Source organism: Dermacentor silvarum, chromosome 2, assembly GCF_013339745.2.
Source record: "Dermacentor silvarum isolate Dsil-2018 chromosome 2, BIME_Dsil_1.4, whole genome shotgun sequence".
In the NCBI taxonomy this organism is placed as follows: Eukaryota; Metazoa; Arthropoda; class Arachnida; order Ixodida; family Ixodidae; genus Dermacentor; species Dermacentor silvarum.
Genome location: NC_051155.1, coordinates 237,017,057 through 237,036,714, shown reverse-complemented (window position 1 = coordinate 237,036,714; position 19,658 = coordinate 237,017,057). Strand labels below are relative to the sequence as shown.

Genomic DNA, 19,658 nt, shown 5'->3' with positions numbered 1-19,658 from the left:
AACGGTAGAGACAGCCTTTAGTTTCATTTGGCACAGAAGACTGATGCTCACCTAATGGGCACCCCCTGTCACACATCTGCAGAAATATGAAAATGCATTAATGTGCTACTGTGAATTGTTTTTTCGCAGTTGTGTACACTGGTTTTGGCAATTGCACAGGATTGTGTGGAAGCTTAATTGTAAATACCAGTATACCTTCCATGTATCAAAAGTCTACAAGTGGAGGCCACATCTTTGTTGTGCCTAATTTGGTGTGGCCTTTCCATCTACATTTGCTGCCACTGCCACCCATACAATGAGACAGCAAGATCACAGTGAAGGGCTCAGGAATGCCGAAGAGGTCGTTGCTGTGCCTGTGTATGGTTTCGACTACATTTGGCTGCCACACGTTCAAATATGCAGCAAGTTCACAGGTGTTCGCAGCAAACCATTTTGTACAATTTTATTTAGGACAGAAAGAACAGACAAGCAAAAAAGAAATCTCCCAGCCACATCCTCCCGGAAAGGTCTGGGCGTCAATCTGGTGCTGATTTTTGTTGGTGGAAGTGGTCCACGAGCAGAAGGTACATGGTGTGCTGCTCAGAAGCCGTGCACCTTGAGCTGCTCGGGCTTGGCAATGCCGATGCGCGTCAGGAACTGGCAGATGTTGTTGCGCTGGTCTCCTTGCAGCTGCATGACTTCGCCATACTCGGGATGCTCCACCACTGTGCCGTTGCAGGCAAACTCCTGCGAACAAAAATGTCTTCGCATCAGTGCGCAATAGCATGACGACCTAAGTACTAGTATTCTTACTAACGGTAATCAACCCGTTTTAAGAAACGGCAAGTCATAGTCCGCACCTTTTTGCAGGCCCTCACGATTTTCTTCTTGTCATAGTCATCTGATATGCCCTGCACTGTCGTGAGGGTCTTCCGACCGTTGCGCTGCTGGATACGAACGTGGATTAGACCGTCCTGGACACCTTGCTCATCACCCCTGATGGCATCAGCAAAGGGGTCTGCACGAAAGAACGCAGGCATAAGTTACACTGCTGCGCAGTCACTCAAAAAAGGAAATGAACCACGCCACCTCTTGATTGTCCGCGCCGTGCTGCTGGCTATCTCGTTGTCTACACGTTAAATCTAACAACCTTATAGTTGGTTGTTTATACCGGCGTCACGGTGCACTTTCGATCTCGGCTTACATGAGCAAGCGAAGCTGTAAGAGGAAGCCAATCGCGATCGAAAGTTCCCGTGTGACACCGGTGTTCTATTCAAAGTGGGACTACTCGGTATTTCGCGTGGCTACAGTGAACTAGGTTTTAGTACAACCTATCATGGCTGAAGCAAGTAAAACGGCGTAGTTGGCCACAGACGCATGACTCAGCTGGTAGCACTTTCACATGCTAGAAACGCGCACCATAAGATGTACTGGCCTTCAGATACACACGTCTCGCGCATGGTAATGTCATTAAAAAGTGAACTAAGCCGTTACCTTATAGTACCCTATCTCGGGAAGGCCTGAAGGCGGACAAAAGTTAGGCCTACCTACGCGCCTGCACGTTTCGCGGCCACCACCTAGGAACTCGTCAAGCAAGTATCCGCACCACTAATGCGGAAATTATTACAATACGTAAAGCCTTTACATAAAGGACAACTAAAATCTGGCCCAACTGAAGTTAAACATGAGTCCGATAAACATGCTCGAAGCAACCGCAAGCAAGTCGAAGTGCTAACGCATAAACCGTAGCCGCGCAAAATTCCTGAACATTTAAGATCTCTAGTCCGCTTAACCATAGAACGAATGTTCCTGGCACGAAGACCTAGTTTGGCCTGCAAATACGGCCATGCACCGATATGAACGATATGACGCAAATGCTTTGGCCTGACCTTGTGTCAACAACGCGCACAGAGAAGGAACATATCATAAAGGCCTACTTACCAAAAGTTTTGAGGTTCTGAATACCGGCAGACATACAGCAATCCTTTAAAACCTTGTAAAGGTAAGGAATTTCCCCTGTACGAATTTTTCTAACGTTCCTCACGGGTGAGAGCACCGCAGTGAACGCGCACACTTAAAAATCGTAGGAGGCGACGATCAGAAAGGCGGTGACGAAACGCAGTTGCGATTTGGGAGCGAGACTTGCCCGGATGTGAAATGGACCAGCCCAGCGCGAGGGTGGGCCGGCGCCTGCACGCAATATATTTCCCACGGCCCCTATGCGGCAGATGCTGCAAAATAACTAACCAAAATTAGATCAACATTTAACATTTACGAGTTGCGCTGCTACTTGCCTTGACAATCCTTACTAAAATTTTCAATTTAAAATATTACTTTACAAAATTTTAGTTTGTTATTTTGGTAGTAGGTGGCGCCTAAATCTGGTAATGAAAAAAATTGACAGAAGTTTTTGAGTCGCACTGAACTGTTGCTACTACACCTTGATTACTGTTAACGTATTTATTTAGTAAAAGCGTTTTCATTGTGCTTATTTATAAAATATCTTAACATTCACTGATATATTACATATAATAAAGGAACGTAATCGCAAGCAGCTAATATAATTTTTTTTTAATATACAGAGCCTTGTTTCTAGGCTAGTTTCGATTCTCTGATTCCTGTCCAAGCATGTGAGTTTGATTGTTGTGAATCTGTATGGCACGTGACATTTGGCAAAAGGCGTGTTTAATTTTTGCATTTTTCTACACGAAGTGAGGGTCCGCAACCTACTCACCTTTCTTTTAAAAAATTTTAAAGGTAAGCGTACGGTAGTGCCGCATTTTGAAACCGCTGCGCTTATCGGCTTCAGCTATCGTTGGGTACACGGGCTGTTTTATGTGCCACTGTGAACGGCTCCGGTTGCTTGAAGTGACAAATGCATCGATGAAACGTGTTTGAAATCGCATTTGGAACCGTGCACTGCGTTCCGGCTTTTTGCTGTGTTGTTCATTAGTTGCGAACGGCGAGTGACGGTCGTTCTGTTTTCGAACGCTACCACGGCTACGATCTCAACGCCGCCGGTCCAAGTCGCCGCCCGAGTCGTGCTGGTGTCGAGGCTATGCCAGCGGTCTGCAAAGTCGGGCTGTCGACGTGAACTAGGAAGTTCAGAACAAAACCTGTAATTTTTTGGCATCCTACTTGGCTAGGATTTGGACTCATCTACAAATTCGTGAGTACCCGGTGTTCTTTTCCTGTGATCATGGCTGTTCGAGTTTATGAGAGGTTGCTTTCTGCATGACATTGGCGCGGGCCAGTGGGGCATACTTCGACCAGTAGGCCTAAGACCACGAGGTCCTTTGAAATTGACTTTGCTTTGAATTACTTTCGTTAAACGTGCTGTACGATAGTCAGTTCCGCGTGGTCTATAGTCATTGGCGCGTGCAACAGAGTTTATTATCGCCTGACGTGACTGAGCGAGCGCCCGGACGCAGCTTGTTTGCGACGACGGGAGAAGTGGCTATCGCTTCATTGAAAGCGGACTGTGGCGGAGGGGGTGCTAGGAGGGAAGCCAGCCATTCTCTGTTGCGCGGCACTGACATTATGTTACAGTTCAGTTACACATTTGCGCCTCGTTAGCTTTTGACACGTGTCCAAAACAGCGAGCGGGTTTCGCAGTAGAAAATGCAGTATGGAACGCCGCAACCGTGTTCGCGTCGGCGGGGCGCCCTTCGCTCCTTCTCCCTCCTTCCCCATAGTCTTTTGAGGCATGTTTCTCGGCGCCCGTAAATTGGGTTATTATAAATTGGCCTCGCCTGCTGCGCTTGCTAAGCAGACGCGCCTGTACCGTCAAGAGTGCAGATAAACTGTCGTCGCGATGATGTCGGGTTCTAGCTCTGCTCTGCGACAAGTCCGAAGCGTTTTCAAGATGTCAAAAACATGGCACTCGCCGGTGGGGTGGAATCGGTTTGGTCGGGCGTCCCCGGTATGCAACTGTTAACAGCGATTTTGATTGTTATAACATTTTTCAAGTAATTACAGCGCGTTTTAATGAATATCCCCGGTGTTTCGCCACTATTATTGCCACTAAAGAAGTGAAAATCTTCGAAGGCTTAGCGGATGAAAAAAAAAAAAAATGTGGCCTTTACCCTGCGGCCAGCCAGCATACCGACCTTGCAGTGATCACGTGCGCGGTATTTCCCTAGCGAACCGCCGGTCCGATAGCGGTGACGGTTTGAATATATATAATCAGATATAATGTTGTCATTTTAAAATAGCGCGTTAATACTAAATTTTAGTGTCACGCTCGATTTCGCCGTAATTCATTCGCGTGTGTAACTTTGGCTGTCTGCAGCCATACTTGGCAGCCAGATTTTAGATGCCGGCAGGAGTTATCTGCCGGAATCGCCTCTGTGGCTGGCTGTGGTTACACGCAGTTGTGTAGCGATTGTGAAAGCCGGCCTTTGGTTTGTATGCATCAACTTTTGTTTAACGCAGTCTGTACCCATTGTGAAGAACATTTGCCGTATGCGTGACGGCCTATTAATTAGATCATTGTGCGCGCTCTCTGAAACAAGCTAAAGCGAGCTAAGTACCCGACTCATTTATCGCAGTAAGTTTATTTTCTGGGCATTCATATTAGTTATCGGTTAAGGCTTGTGAAATTATTCAGATAGGCTTATACTTGCCATGTGGTCGCAGTATTGTGACCTCTTGAACCATCTGATCACTTGAGTGACAAACACCAAAACTTGTGTTTATTAGGTAAGACGGCGTTTGTGTGTGTGCCTGTGTGTAATTTTTTTTCTCCCCGCTTGTTGTTAGGCTTTCACTAGAACCATTTTGTGGGTGCCTGTGTGTAATTTTTTTTTCTCCCCGCTTGTTGTTAGGCTTTCACTAGAACCATTTTGTGGGAGTCACGGCACGGCAGATTTCCGGATAACATCACGTTTCCATAGTAATTTTGCAACTTATAACTACACCGGCATGTATTCGTATGTAAATAAGTGTCAATTCTAGACCATTTGACTTGGCGGCATGCATTGGTGCCTGTGGTGTTTGCTTACTAGTAGTCGTTTTCGCCTTTCACTTGGAACATTTGCAAGTGTACACAGTTTAGTAGTATATACTATTTTATTTTCTATTCATGGGCACCACAATCTCGGGCAGCTCGTTCAATTTTTAACAATTCCCCAGTTTTGTGGGAAGTGACATCAAATTAATGGATCATGAAATACCAAACGCGTTCGTTCGACCACTGTCAGCATCCAAATTGACTGTAGTACCATACCTTTGGCTGTTACAGATAGAAAGTGGCAGCGTTAACAGCCCAAGATGGTGACGCTGTACTTCCGTAACATAGTTTAGTCATTGTTCAATCTGTCTAGTCTAGTCATTTTTCATTTGCATTCTGGATGTATTTTGTATATTGCACCGCATGTCTACAGTCTGTTTTATACCTTCCCCTTACACTAATGCCCAGAAGGGTGCTGTAGGAAACTATAAACAAAATAAAAATACCTTTTTATCGGGCTGTAATGCTCGGTGATCTGTGTGCATCCTGTTACGCCTGCTCAGTTTCAAGCCAAAGCTGCTACCAATGAACAGCATAATGAATGTTGTGTAACTTGATGTAAGCAGCTCAGTAAGAAATGTAGTTGGCATCCAGTTCGCCTTCAAAAAAAAAAAAATGTTTTAGTTGTGCTATTTGGTTCATCTCCGTCTCTTTTCACACTAGGTGCACATAGTCTACTAAACAATCTTTACCGTTTATATAACAAGCATTCACAGGTTGTTTGTTATGTGACTGTTTTAAAAGGACACCAATAAGCAACATTAACTAAATAAGTTCAGGCTCATGAAGTGCTGTTTTTAATCTTATTTTTAGGCATGTGTGAAAATTCAAAAATTTCAAATAATGTATTCTGTTTTATTCTGTTTTCGAATCGAATAGTTACTATGTGTAAACGGTGAAAACACCTGTGTACTTAAAATTAGGTGCATGTTAAAAGAACCACAGGGGGTCCAAATTATTTCCGAGGCACCCTCTACGGCATGCCTCATAATCAGATTGTGGTTTTGCTATGTAAAAACCTCATAATTTAACTATTTGTAAACAAATATTTTTAAATAGTTATTAATTATTGTAGAACTTACAACTGTGTGCAATCAAACAATATTTGAGCACAGGTGCAATAAATTTAATCTCTGCGGTCATGTATAGGCATAAAACATGGACTTTCACAATGGAGCAGGCAGGCTACGGTCGCTCATGGAGCCAAACTTTTAGGCCTTACAGTGATCGTTCACGCTCTACGAAAGGTTCTGTGTATGCAAACAAACTGCTTATGTGTTCCTAATGCACAGTTTGGGCTTTTTAATAGACAACACTTCATAATGTGAAATGTCGCGAAACTGGGGTGTGATAATGTTTTATATTGTGTAAACATCTGTTCATCATTGGAAAACTATTTTATATTCAGTCTCAAAAATTACTTCTCTCATACCCCTACTTAATTGCATTACTTTGGTGGCAAAAGGTTGGTTGTGTTAGGGAAATGAGGCCAAACTTTCATATGCATTTTCCACCAGATTTTCATATTTCTGCCATTTTGGTGGGGCAAGATTTCTCGAAACTTGCTACGCCAAGTTCTTGGTTGCTTTAGAAGACAAAAGAGTCTTTCTTTATCAGTAAGAAGTTAACCAGACCTGAGTAGATGTTGACAAAACCTATAGCGAACACCACCTGCTCTAGGTGGCATTGTAATAGTGAGCCGGTGTGGGAACTAAAGGGCCACCACTCGAAGCAATGTTTGCACTTTGGAGCTTATCTTGTCCCTAAACAATAATCATCTCTCTCGCGTGTCTTTCCTTTCTTTAACACTGTGCGCCCACCTGCCTCATTACGGCAGGTGGGCGATTATCAGATTGTAGCTTTGGCGCATAACAAATCTGAATTTCTTTTTCGCTCACTGCTTCCCGGTTACTAATCACGTGCACATTATCAGCATAGCATTTAATACCAGACTGGAAAGTAGTGAGCACAGTGTTTTCAAGAAAGGATGCTCAAGCACGACAGATGAATATATATATATTTTTTTTTTTGGGGGGGGGGGGGGGGGGTAAGATGAGCCTCAAAGTGTGTAAACTTTTTTTTTTTTTTTAGTGCCCAGTTAGTTCTCCTCCATGCCCCCCTTTCCCCTCCGCCTTTTGTTTTCGCTTCTTTTCTGGTTTACGAAGTCTCTTCTCGTGAAAAAGTGGCTGCTTTGTTCCAGAAACCTGATTTCCTAATAGAATGTAATATTCTTTAGCGCTTCTTTAAGGCAGTCCCCTTTTTATTTGCAGCCTTCTGGGGCTACAGTAATATTGCTACTAAAAAAATGCGTGTGGTTGTTGCTTTCTGCCCAACTGCAATGTCTCTTGAAGTTTAAAAGACTCTCGGTACTGTATGCAGATTCATCTTTAAAAAATAGATAGCTTTTAAAAAGAATGTTCTTTTGAAGTCTAATGCATTTTAAATGCACAATCCTGACATTAATGAAAAATTTTACTGAGAGCTTTAACTTGCACATCACTTTATTCTCCTTGCAACATGTACCTATGTACCTTAAAAAAAAATGTTTTTTTTTTTTTTAATGTGCATAAGGCTGCATATAAATGCATGACCTGCCCTTTAAACGGAGAGTGAAACCAAAGCAACATTTTTCACGTGAAGCATGGCTTATTGCTTGTGCAAGCACTCGCAGAAGATAATACTGCTTCTTCTCACTTGATTGGAAGTGCAGGAAGACAACAAAGGGTTAAATGTTGGCCAACATCAGTTTGATAGTATACACTCCAATTTCAACATACCTAGTGTGCACAATGATATAGGCTTTTTTTTTTTTGCAATGTATCTTAATGAACTTGCAGCTTATTAGGGCATAATTTGTGTTTGAGCTTGTTGCAACTAACTTGCACTGTAACTGTTGTTTAATTATCATACCTGTAGGTGACCTAGTCATTGTGCTTTGCTTTATCAAAATTTGTAGCTTCTAAATAATGTCATTGCATTCAGAAGCATATTTTCGTATGCTTGTGTTGCTTTCAATATTGAGTGCTTGTTGACTGAAATGTGAACAGCAAAGTTTGGGGCCTAGTGATATGATCAGCACTACCCGTTGGTCAGTTCAGGTGATGGGTGCACAGATGCACATTCCACTATAATATGTTGGGCCGCAATTTGCTGCATGCTTGTTCTGCCGGCACCGCTACCAGAGCACCACTTGTGCCGCAGCCACTGCTGTGTGGTATTGCCGAAAGGTAGCCGACACATGAGAGCAGAGTTTCAGCTTGATTTTGTGGCAGGCAAGGCTTTTTTTTCCTGCACTCATTGTCACCTCTATCTGCACTTTTACAAAGACTGGTCAATGAGGTCGAAGGCATATGGTGGTCTCCAATGCGGTCGTTTGAGAATCACCTTGATCATTAAAATGCAGAAGCGAAAATTTAGAAAAGTTCCCATGCAGGTTGTTTTCCCAAGATTGACACCATTCGTTTTAATCTGACACGGCACTGTAAGAACTCTCAATTTCGTTGGAATTGTGCATCTGCGGGCACTAGCTGTCAGAATATGTTAGGCAAATGGTATCGACAAAGGAAACACATTTATTTCTGAATCAAGCGCTTCATGGGCACTCCATATGAAGAAAAATAAAATGAACCACAGCGCGTCAGGTAGAGCTTTGACAGGGTTTTGTTGTGGAAATGGTACTTTCTGCAAGACCCTGTTATTCGGTGATATTCTCTCTGTCCACTTCAGCAGCTGTCATTCATTGGGGAGGCTTTTGAAGAGGCAGGCAGCTGAAACAACACCCCAGCGTTAAAGCAGGTGTCCTAGTGTAAGCGTAAATTTTGTAGCAATTTAAGGGTCCCTGAAATGGTTAAGGCCGATTTTGTAGACATATATGGTACAGCTACAGTAAAACATTAGTGCCACCATTTAAGCGAAGCATCTCGTATTAATCGAGCTGCAGACGATTACTCTGCAAGCAAGCTGGTCATTTTGATGGATGGGTGGAGGCGTAAACTAACACCCCTCCATACTACCACCGCTGTGATGAAGGTGCTTAATGTGTACGTGAGCAGCCTGTACGGTGCAGTCACCTGGTGGAGCAGAGCTTAACCAGCCAGACACAGAGCTACTTTTGCTGTAACAAACTCTCAAACATTTTAAGCATTTAAAAAGACAATGTGCTCACGATTATGCTCCTGCCGAAAATTTACACCAGCAGCAAAGTAAAATACACTTGTGTGCGGCTATATTAGCTCTGTGTTTATCTGGTTGAGCTATGTGCCACCACGTGGCTGCACTGTGCAGGCTGTTCATGTTTGCACCTCCGCTCATCCGTTAAAACGCCCAGGCCCAGTCAGCTTGTGTTTACCTGAATACCAGACATGCTAAAACCATCCATTAGAGTAGTAATCTTCCTGTGTGAAGTGACAGCCGCAAACGCATAGATGCTGGCGCGCCGATCAGATACTAGCAGCGTGATGCGCTGCAGCCGCACCACTCCAATGTTGCCATGCAGAGGGACACAATGTTCGAGCTTGGCATGTTGCCGATCGCTAGATTTGCAGCCCACAATGTAAGAAGGGCGATCCATGGTGCTTGCATCAAGAAAGCTTGAGACCAGCACTGACCACGCAGCTCGTGTCAACACGGAAGATGTAACACAAGTAGAAGTGCTTAAGTGCTTGGGTGTAGTGATAAATTGTCGTGTAATCTCATTATGTTATTTTTTTAACCAACATTCCAACTGTTACGGACAGCATTTGTTCACTGTAAAGTTGGAAAAAGTATCGATGATGCAACCTGGGTAGCCAATCAGATAGCTCGCCCAACTGACGTCAATTTGGGGGATGTAGCTGAAAACACAGGGGAGCGACGCCACTGCGATTGGTAGCAATGTACATTTCTAAATCCTTATAATAAATTACACACTTTACGCAGAGTGCTTATATGAATCACTTAATGATCAGAAAGACTTACCCTAACGACGCAGTACGTTTGTACAAAACCGTCACTCGTTTCAGTGTCCCTTTAACTGTATGCTTTACCATCGTAGGCACATAAGGCACATAAAAATGGGTGGTAACTGGTAGGTATGAAAGATGTAAGCATATTTGCCTAGTGGTCTGCTTAGATAAAATACCACAGGGACATATTGCAGCAGCCTGCACTTGTTACTTTTTGAGCCATTACTTTATAGAGTATAGAGTTTCTGAGAGTGATAGCATGCTGCATAGAGAGAGAGAGATTCAACTTTAATTGTGCCAGCAATTCACGAGGGCGGACGCAGCCTCCCTCCGCCTAGCAGACTGCCGAGATCCCCTGGGTCTCAGCGGCTGCCTCGGCTAGCTGCCGGTTTTGAATTTTGCGGCCCTCGAAAGGAGCCGCCTTCGAGTATGCCCATAGAATATGTGGGAGATCCGCCCTACCTTTACATAATTTGCATTGATCGTTGTATTGCCCTGGATAGAATATGTTGCAGGCCACCGGGTTTGGATACATGAGGAAAAAGTTCTATTAAACTCTTGGCTAGTTGCAGTACCGCAGGCAGTTAAAACAAATAGGTCTGGTTCCTGTGCAAATAATCTTTGTAAGACAAGCTCTAAGAATTTGTTACAAGATTTCATACTTTCAGAATGCCAATTATTTGGCATTCTGTGTGTGCATTTGCACTGACAAATACATTTCCTCATATCTCTGTCTTGTATTTTTCAGCAAACATCTGACTTATCCCATGACCTCTGACCTTGGAGACGGACAGGATATTTGTTCCGACCTGCAACAGACAGTAAGTGGCTATTTACCTCAACCTTCGTATTTCCTGTCATGATTGCACATATATATTGCTGTGTCAGAAACGGATCTGTCGACCATCAACTTCCGTTTGCATGGCAGTGCAAGAGGGATGAGTCTACTAGATGTTCCAATATGCAGCATAACTCATAAAGGGGCACTACTGAGAAATGCTAAATGAGATTAGTCTGATAAAGTTCTTTTTTCAAAAGTACTTCAGTTCAGCAATAGAGGTTGGTTACTAGAAGCAACAATGAAGGCGAAACTTTTTTTTTTTTTTTTGCTTGCCAGAACTTCAGTACAAATGTCAGTGGGATGTCACACATTTCAAAGCATTTTCTTATATTTAAATTGTGCTGCAGTATAAAAGTTTTTGAAACTATGTTCAACCTCTGACGCCTTTAGAATACAATGTCTGTATCTATTGATAACAGAAATTAACTATGCCTTAGCTGGTCTGGAAAATCCAAAACAGAGTCGCTACTGGTCTTTCCTTCTTGCCTCCTTTCATGGTAACAGTGGCCTTTTGGCATTGTAAAGTGTAATTTACTAGTACAGCTCAACCTATTTCTGTCTTTAGTCCCTTTAACCGTCTCATGCTGTGGGTAGGCATGACCTTCTGTTGCTACAATGCACACAAAACGGACAAGAAAGGCTGGGGAAAATAGTGGCCCTTTTAGTAGCCCTAACGTGCTTAAAAATTTGGTATTATTTACTGCAACTGTTATATAACAGACAGTTCTATACGAAACCGTTCGAACAGAGAGGACGTGCTACCTTGCAGACTTGTACACGATACAGAAAAAGAGTAACAGTACAATTACTTCCCTGAAAAATGTAATTGCTAACGGTAGGTGTTTTGTACTTTGTTATAGCTTGTAGCAAAGGACGTATTATCTCTAGTTGCTCGCTTACTCTTCGGACCGTCGCGAAGCGTTCAGCTTCGAATCTTCTTGTGCATTCGGTATAGCGGGCGTTTCCCATGCTTCGGAGCATTGATTCAAGAGTACGCCCATTCACTTATTCCTTACATATTGGTGATAGAGTGGGCGTAAGTTTGCGTGCGAGTTGGAGTGGATGTGTGTAGATAGCATGTGAGAAACTTGCTATGCCAGGAAGCGGCACTAGTCTTTTTGTCACTTTGTAAAGAGCGGTACACACTTTCCGACGTTCCAGAGTTCATTCTTTCTTTGGAGGTTAGCGATACAATGCTGGCAGATGATTGAATTTTTGTTATCCGTAAGGAAGGCCGTACATTGCGAAGGGCCGACAACACAGGCAGTCAAGTACTTACGTAGCACCGGTTTGTGAACTTAATATGCCAGCTGATTGCACAGCAGCAAAGCAGAAACGGTAGTTGTTTCGTATTTGTCCGCTTTCGCTGAGATAATGTGCGCCGTGTTGCTGAAAGTGCCGTCTCATTCCTCTAGAGCAAACTGCTCCGCAAGAATGGTCTATAGAGGTTTTCATCCATTTGGCCACTGTAGTTGCCTCCAAATTCAAAGCTGCGTTGCCTGTACAGCTTGTTTCCTCCAAAATGTAGCTCATTACATGTAATTGGCTACTAAAAAAAGGTGATTTAATTACAGTGAGCATTACTAAGTCAGAAAAGTTATTGTTTAATTACAAAATTACCATCAATGTAATTGATTACATGTAATTCATTATGTACAAGTTTGCTACCTTGTATCAGAACTGAAAGCTGGGCTAGTTGGTACTGCTTCATAATACGGGTTGCGCACAAAACACACAAATAATGGCAAGGAATGAACAACACAAGTGCAACCCCATTACCTTGTATTGCCTTGTAGTAATGACTATTAGGGGAACACTGTAAAGCAATATTGAGTTACACTGAATTGGAACATCACAATTTTTAGTTGGTGGGGTCTCAAACATACTCTTGGAACAAAGGAATGACAGCGTAGTAGTGCAAGCAATCACAAGGGCATTTATTGCACCAATAGAAGATGCCGATGGGCGCTGGTAAATCGAGGAAGTCTGACTGACTGCAACAAAATATCAAGTGAATATGTTTGCCCCCATGCTGGACACTGCCTAATCGTTCGTGGGTAATGTCACGTGAACAGTGGCATGTTCAAACGATCGTGTTCGTCCATCCAAATGCCCCGCGAAGCGTGCTGACAGCCGCACGGGACGTCTGTGCACCCAGTTTACCCCAAGCCAAAGGGGAAAGTGCTACTCTCTTTTGCGCCCGAGTAAACCCTCCGTTAGGTGGTGTCAGCAGCACAACACTCAAGCCATTTCTCATACTATTCTCCAACTACACTGACTGCGCGTAGCGCTTAGCTAGGAGGGAAAGCCAGATAACAAGAGATGCAAGAGCCATGCTTGAAAAACATAAAGGCGGCACAAGAGTCGAGCATCCCCACAAATTACCTGAAAGATGAATCTTGCTACTGTGAGTAGAGATTTGGTAGGCTACAAAAGACGTAGAAGTGAGACATGTGGTGAAGCCACTTTGTAGTTCTTTTGCTAGTTCCTGATGAGGTAGCAGGTTATAACAGTGATTGCTAGGGACTAATTGTTTGGTAAGCAAAGCTTACACTGCATTCTAGACAAACCAAAGACACAGCTTTGCAAAGTTTGGAAACGTATGTAAAAGACTGCTTAGAAACGCGAATACACTTGAGACGTCATTCTAATGTACTAGCATGAGGTTCAGGCACAGAATTCAAGATTGAAAAGTTTAATCATTTTCTTCTCTCATAAATAACCTTTTCAATAAAACAAAACCCCTTAAACAATAACTTTAACATCTAAATTGGATTAATGTTGCACTTTAGTGTACCTTTAACCCTTTCAATGTTGGGTTTGTTTGGAGGCGACGCACCCCCAGTGTCAGGTATTATAAAACAGGACACAACAATTCGTTTTTGGTTGTGCAGAAATGAAAAAAAAAAGATGACGCAGATAATAGCAATTGCTCTCTTGGTGTGGGCCTCGCATTCCTATCGGGGAAAGGAATCTCAAAAGGAACATGGCGGCACAGAAATGTGGTAATGTACCGGCACATCAGTGATGCTGAAAGGGTTCATCATATTGACACAAAAATAAGTGATAAGATTGAATGTTGGGGATGATAGTATGGCTTTAAATTTTCTTTAAATTGTATGGCACATACAGTTCATTTCTGGAGCTCCAAGTTACAACTGACCTTGTACATTAGTTTGTTTTAAGTCCATTGCAGAACACAATGTTTTACAAAGCAGTTGTACATCTATCTGACAGTTCTCCAAGACCGGAAAGGGTTGGCCATTTTTTACATGCTACAGTCAACTTCTGGTAAACATTACTCTTAGTTCAGCTCAATGACAGTTCTGATGTTCCCGTTGTGGTAACTCTCACGGTATGCACCTTGCGATTGCAAGCGCTGAATAACCACAGTGGGTTCAATCACCACGAGCCTCCATGCGTACAGGACACTGCATCTGTGCCTGCTCTGGCCACTTCGTGTGCCAACGTGCCGCTGCGCGCCTTAGCGCCGCCGGTCCCAGCTAGGGGAAGATGAAACCGCGATCAGACCCCAGGACATCAAGACTGAAGAGTGTGCACACCCGACGAGGCTGGGATCCCAACGAGCCAAAGTAACCATCAGCCAGTGGCAGCCCCTTTGTCCGCCGCCGGCAGAGAGGAACACATACGCACCTCCCAACGCCTAGATGTGGTCTCTCCAATGTCTTATGCACGCGCAGTAGCAAGGGCCCAAATGTCGCCAAAACTTGGCCAGTGGGGGAAGCCCATTGAGCTATCCATGGGCGGCATGGCAGCAGGTCATAAAACACTAATCACAAACAGGCTCGAAACTCCACAGTGTATGGAGACAGCTTAATGTTTTGAATTCTGTATTACAGATATTGAACAATGCGAGCACATTAGTTTGAACTTGTTGACTGATCATCACACCGAAGCAGGGCATTCTTCTTGTGCCCTTGCCTCTAGTACCACTTCAATTTGAGGGTAATACAAACCAGTCACGAAAACCCTTAAAACATTTATACTAGTGTGAAAAGGCTGTTCATAAGCATACCAACATGCAGCGCGGAAGGCCCAGAAGTGTTTGGGCCTTCCATATGATCGCGATAAACACAATAATATAATTTCGTCAGAAGCTTTCTGAAACTGCTGCTGGAGGTTTTTTTTTTTTTCTCTGAGCCTTTTTCCTGTATATCTTTTTTATTTGCAAAAGTGAAAAGTTTTCCCACTGTTAACTGGCATCTTTTTTGTTTTCAAGATGTCAAGCAATCTTAGTTTATTCCTTGGAAATGCTTTGTCATGGCTTGGCAAGTCCATAAAAAGATATTTTATTGTGATATCCATACATACAATCTAAGAGCATTCACGCCGTGGGCGCCCCTACCGTCGTCATCATGCTTTCCTTCTCGATGGCGCATGCACAGCTCGCATGCAAAAGACCTCCAAGGCGTTCATCTGGCTGCAGAAACGACGCGATGTAGACACACCGTCGATGCTATGCGCAATTGCCGCGGTGGCAAAGCCATCTTTCACTGCTGGCATGAGCATTGTACACATGCCACTGTAAGCGCACTAGCATTCCTGCCGAGCTTTTGTGTATATAAACTGCTCTGAGTAGAATGGGCAGTAAATGTCAAGCTAACGCTGATAGTTTCCCATTGGTCTCATCTAGTGCATCAATGCCGTACGACGCCTATAACACCACTGAGGATGCTGCTCATCACGCCAGCACTCTGAGACGCCTGGTAGCTGCCAGGGATCTGTTCCTTCTGCCCAGTTCTATTCCTTCTGGTTCGTTGCGCCACCATGGTCGGACTCGCGTATAGTTAGAACACCGTCCGCGGAGTGCAAGCTCAACACTAAACCTTGCTATCGTTGTCAATGCTTCACCCTTAGGTGCTACTGTTAAAATTATTCTATGGCTACGATTCCTTGGTAAATATTTTGGTGTGCATTTGTTTACTGCTGTCGGCCTTGCCTTTGTCATAGATACTCAGTCTTTTTTTTTTATTTATTTAATAAAATCGAGGTTGCAATCCAGCGCGTTTGGTTTCTGCAGTTGTGATTGTGTGAGTTGTGATGTCAGTCTGTGTGCTAGGCACAGCTGACTTCCATTTACGAATTACTGCACATGGAGCTGTCTTATTGTGATTCCTTGAGTGGATTCCTGCTTCACAGTGTCAAAAGAAACATGACAACAAAACAAAGCATGGCAAAAGAAACAGCTTGAAGCATAAGCTAATGACAAATCCAGGAATATGATTATGCAGTATGCACCTTTATACACACTAAAGGTAAATACTAAGTCATTGGGGACTGTTTAAATACCATTACAGAAACCTTGCAACGCTTGTTTAGTGCCAAGAAAAGACTTAATTTACAAGAAAATTGCATCTGAAGAGTCGGAATACCTTTATCACAATTCAAATCTCCCACCACTGTGGCGACATTGCATACGCCATCACCGCCCTTTGCTGCCATCGTTGAGCAAAACGGCGCCAGACAGATGGCGGTACGTTTTTTTTTTTTTTTTTTTTTCCCGCAAAATTCAAATGTGTGGCAATGGAGAAACCGATCCAAGAGAGTGCAGTGGATTCCCCGCTGCAGCTGCTTTTGGTCAAGTGGCATGGACCATTCAGGCATCACGCGACATCACATAGCAGTCTCTCTCAAGCAGCAGAATTCTCTGCTGCTTGAAGTTTGTGCGAGCTTCACGAGCCAGCAAAACCAGCACAGCACTACGCAATAATGAAACTAATGAAAAGCCAAATCACAGGCTGCGCAGAGTCAAACAAAACTAAACCTTTTGATCACCTGCTTTGTTGTCAAGGGTAATGTCAATGAGTTCTTTTTTTTTTTTTTTTTGAAAAATGAAATAAATTTTACAAGTAGTTTACAAATGTTTTTGTAACGAGTGGTTGGGTACTGGTGACAGAATTTAAAGGAGGAGTGCCTTCGTCATTGGGCAAGTAGTACTCGAGTGTCCCGGGGGGGGTCTCAAATCATGTCCTGCATTTACCTCAATTTCTCGATTACTAAGGCTCTGTTTGCGATGATATTTACACCTTCAGAGATTCTAGAGCACTAATCTATCACTTTAGCTTTACTTAATATTTGCCTTTAGTGTACCTTTAAGTGTGTAAGGTCATAGCTGCAAACTCCGAATTTTCCGTGATTTTTACAGTGTTGCGCCATGCTCTGCCAAAAATAAGTTCTGTTCAGAAAAAAGTATCTCTCCAGTCTCTGAACCTTCCATTGAGAAGGGATAATTGTGTCAAGTAAGTTTGTACAGAGAAGTTCCTGAAACAAGCAAAATGGGCAGCGGCAAAGTAATTGTGATCTAAAAACAGTGCGTTTCTTGTCAACCGGTGCTATTCCAAGTTCTCTGCTGCTTGTCTGCTGCTTCTAAAGTTAAATTATTGTTAATAAAGTGCGTATGTACCCCACAAAAGGCGGGCGTTAAGAGCAAGCTTTAAATAAAAATGAAGGCTGTTTGCCCCCTCCCCACTTTTACTACTTTGTCTCCTCGATGTCAGGTCCATGGGATTTTTACGAATATTTAAGGCCACGGTTCAGTGGGTATGTATGTTCACCCAAGAAGTGTAATTTCTTGATTTTTGTTACTGAAGTTATGCTTGGTTATCCTGCTATTAGACAGTTTTAGTATAGCGTACGCTAAGCAGCTCACGTTTATTACAGTTTTAGTTGTTCTGCGAGATCTTCCGATCTCAGAGGCCATATGCCATCGTCGCGCATATTTCTCGACTTCACCGATAGGCGGCGCTGACATATCTCGAAGGTTGCCCTCGTTAGGCTTCGTGTCATTTGAAACGAGAAGTGATCTCGAAAACTCCGCAAGGTTATCCATAATACACTGTCGTCGAAGCGGCCTGAGACTAAGCGAAAGCCGTTTACGCAGTCATTTGCTACGAACGAAGCGAATTCTACAAAAGCCATGCCAGGTTCAATTCGAAGCGGGCAGCGGGGACCGCCGCCATGTTATACGTACACTACGCAAACCCCGCAAAGACGGTAACGCTATATCTGAGAAATAGCGTGCGTACGCTATCGGTCGGATAGCGTTCTGCGCATGCGCAGTGATGACCCGCTATTTTATAGCGTACGCAATGGCATAGCATACGCTAAACTAAAGCTGTCTATTGTTTAATATGGCCATGGTGGCATTTCAGCGGCCACCATTCTGCTACACAAGCACCTGCCAGGGCCACACTTCTGTTAGTGAGAGGGCTTTTAATTTAGTGTTCACTTTTGACTTCAGTCAATTTCTGTAAACAGGGGCACTTCTGTTCCGAAATAGCTGATTTTCACATTTACCTGCCACGATGGCATTGTGCTGCAAAGCTTGAAGTCACAGGTTCAATCCTGGCCATGACTGCTGTAATTTGACAAGGGCGAAATGCTCGTATTTTGGACAGGTTTGTGGGATACTTAAATTCGTACTATGAAAATTGCATGCATGCTCTTACTGTGCATGAAGCATGATTGACTACTGTTCATGGCTGACATGTACTGCAGAGCAGATATGAAATGTACTTTCAGAATAATGTGGGTTTTTGGAAACTACAACTGTCATGGAACACATTTAGTTGATTATTTTTGCATTCGGGCTGTAGAACCAGAGGCTGCCTCCATATTTCTGCTGATACTCTCGAGCTGCAAAATGTTTTAAGCGTGCACAGTGTAAAACAATCAATATATTGCCTTTCTGTGCCCCATAAAATACGTAGAGGCTTACATACACATAACAGTTTAGGGAAAAGCAAGCAAATGTCTTTATCTACTTCTTATTTTATGCTCCTAGCTTCGTTTGTTACACAATCTTGTTCTCCTTTCCCTGATGGGGCCTGCCAGCACTACAGAAATGTAGTTTAATTGCTGAAATATGCTTTTAGCCCTTAGTTGAGTAAAGAGAGATTTCAGGTATAAACTGTTGCTTCAGTACACAGCATATCAGAATATTTCCAATTTTATTCTTAAAAGTCAGTTAGTACAACATCTAGTGTTGACTTTAATGTATATGTTGGCTTCATCCACTGAAGTTGCAAGTGGCCAGTCGTACAGATGCTAGGTACTTGAAAACTGCTGCTCATGGTATGGTTAATAATTAGTGAGGCAGGGCTATTTCTGCAAGCAGATCGCATATATCAAAGGTCTGTCTTGGAGCTTCAACTTGGAGATCTGGGGTTCGACAATTGGGGTTCCAGGGTGGCCACCCCATTATGTTGTCGCTAGTACTGCAGCACACATGTGGCTGTATTTTGCAGAGTCGTGGCACCAAGCATTCCATTCTCTCACGGTGTCTGACTTGATAGGATATGGAAGCTGCTTGGAGAAATTCGGGTACTTTTTTTCATTTTTTTTTCTCAAGAAGCCACTTCGTCAATTAGCGAATGACACCATACATGAGGACCTGTATGTCCTCGAAGAGAAAGCTTTAGCTCGGGCCAAACTTCGATGCCACCTATTCAAATGCATGTTAAAAATGCAGAAATGATTTTCTGAAATAACCACTTGGTCTATTTTAATGACATTTGTTGTATTTGAGAAAGTTAATTCTAGTGGCTGTTGAAAGTGGATTTTCGATTTAGGGCCTAAATTCTTTAAAAGGAACTTTCAAGAATTTGCAAGTTTGAACAGTAGAAGCACAAAGATAACAAATTGTAGCTCTACACCAGGAACAGATATCACAGTTCTGTAAACTGCATCCGTTAGAGCATCCAAAGCGGACAAATTTGATATGTCGGTGTATATCTTGCGTAAATCTGTTGCATTGTTTACAAGGGTGTTGCAAAGTTCTACTCGCATATTAGTGATTTATTTGAGAGCCATGTATAACATATCAATTTTGTCTGCTTTAAATACGCTATTAGGTAAAGCTTGC

At 43.2% G+C, this 19,658-nt stretch overlaps 2 protein-coding genes across 4 annotated transcripts in view; one reads left to right on the top strand and one right to left on the bottom strand.

Annotated features, from left to right (window-relative positions):
* Window positions 1-427: 427 nt before the first annotated feature.
* On the bottom strand, window positions 428-2,128 carry LOC119442909 (eukaryotic translation initiation factor 1). The gene is made up of 3 exons (XM_037707973.2): window positions 1,921-2,128; window positions 840-997; window positions 428-726 (listed from the first exon to the last, which is right to left on the bottom strand). Exons 1-3 carry the CDS (start codon window positions 1,952-1,954, stop codon window positions 580-582), a joined length of 339 nt encoding a protein of 112 aa, XP_037563901.1. The 5' UTR covers window positions 1,955-2,128; the 3' UTR covers window positions 428-579.
* Window positions 2,129-2,663: 535 nt separating this feature from the next.
* The window catches only part of LOC119442904 (la-related protein 4-like), a 79,403-nt gene continuing 62,408 nt past the window's right edge, over window positions 2,664-19,658 (top strand). Inside the window, exons 1-2 of one of the 3 annotated variants that reach the window (XM_049662448.1) lie at window positions 2,664-3,148; window positions 10,682-10,754. In XM_049662448.1, the coding sequence (XP_049518405.1) occupies window positions 10,701-10,754 (54 nt within the window). In that variant the 5' untranslated portion in view covers window positions 2,664-3,148; window positions 10,682-10,700. The remainder of the gene's footprint in view (window positions 3,149-10,681; window positions 10,755-19,658) is intronic. The other 2 variants (XM_037707965.2, XM_049662449.1) reach the window with 2 other exon arrangements.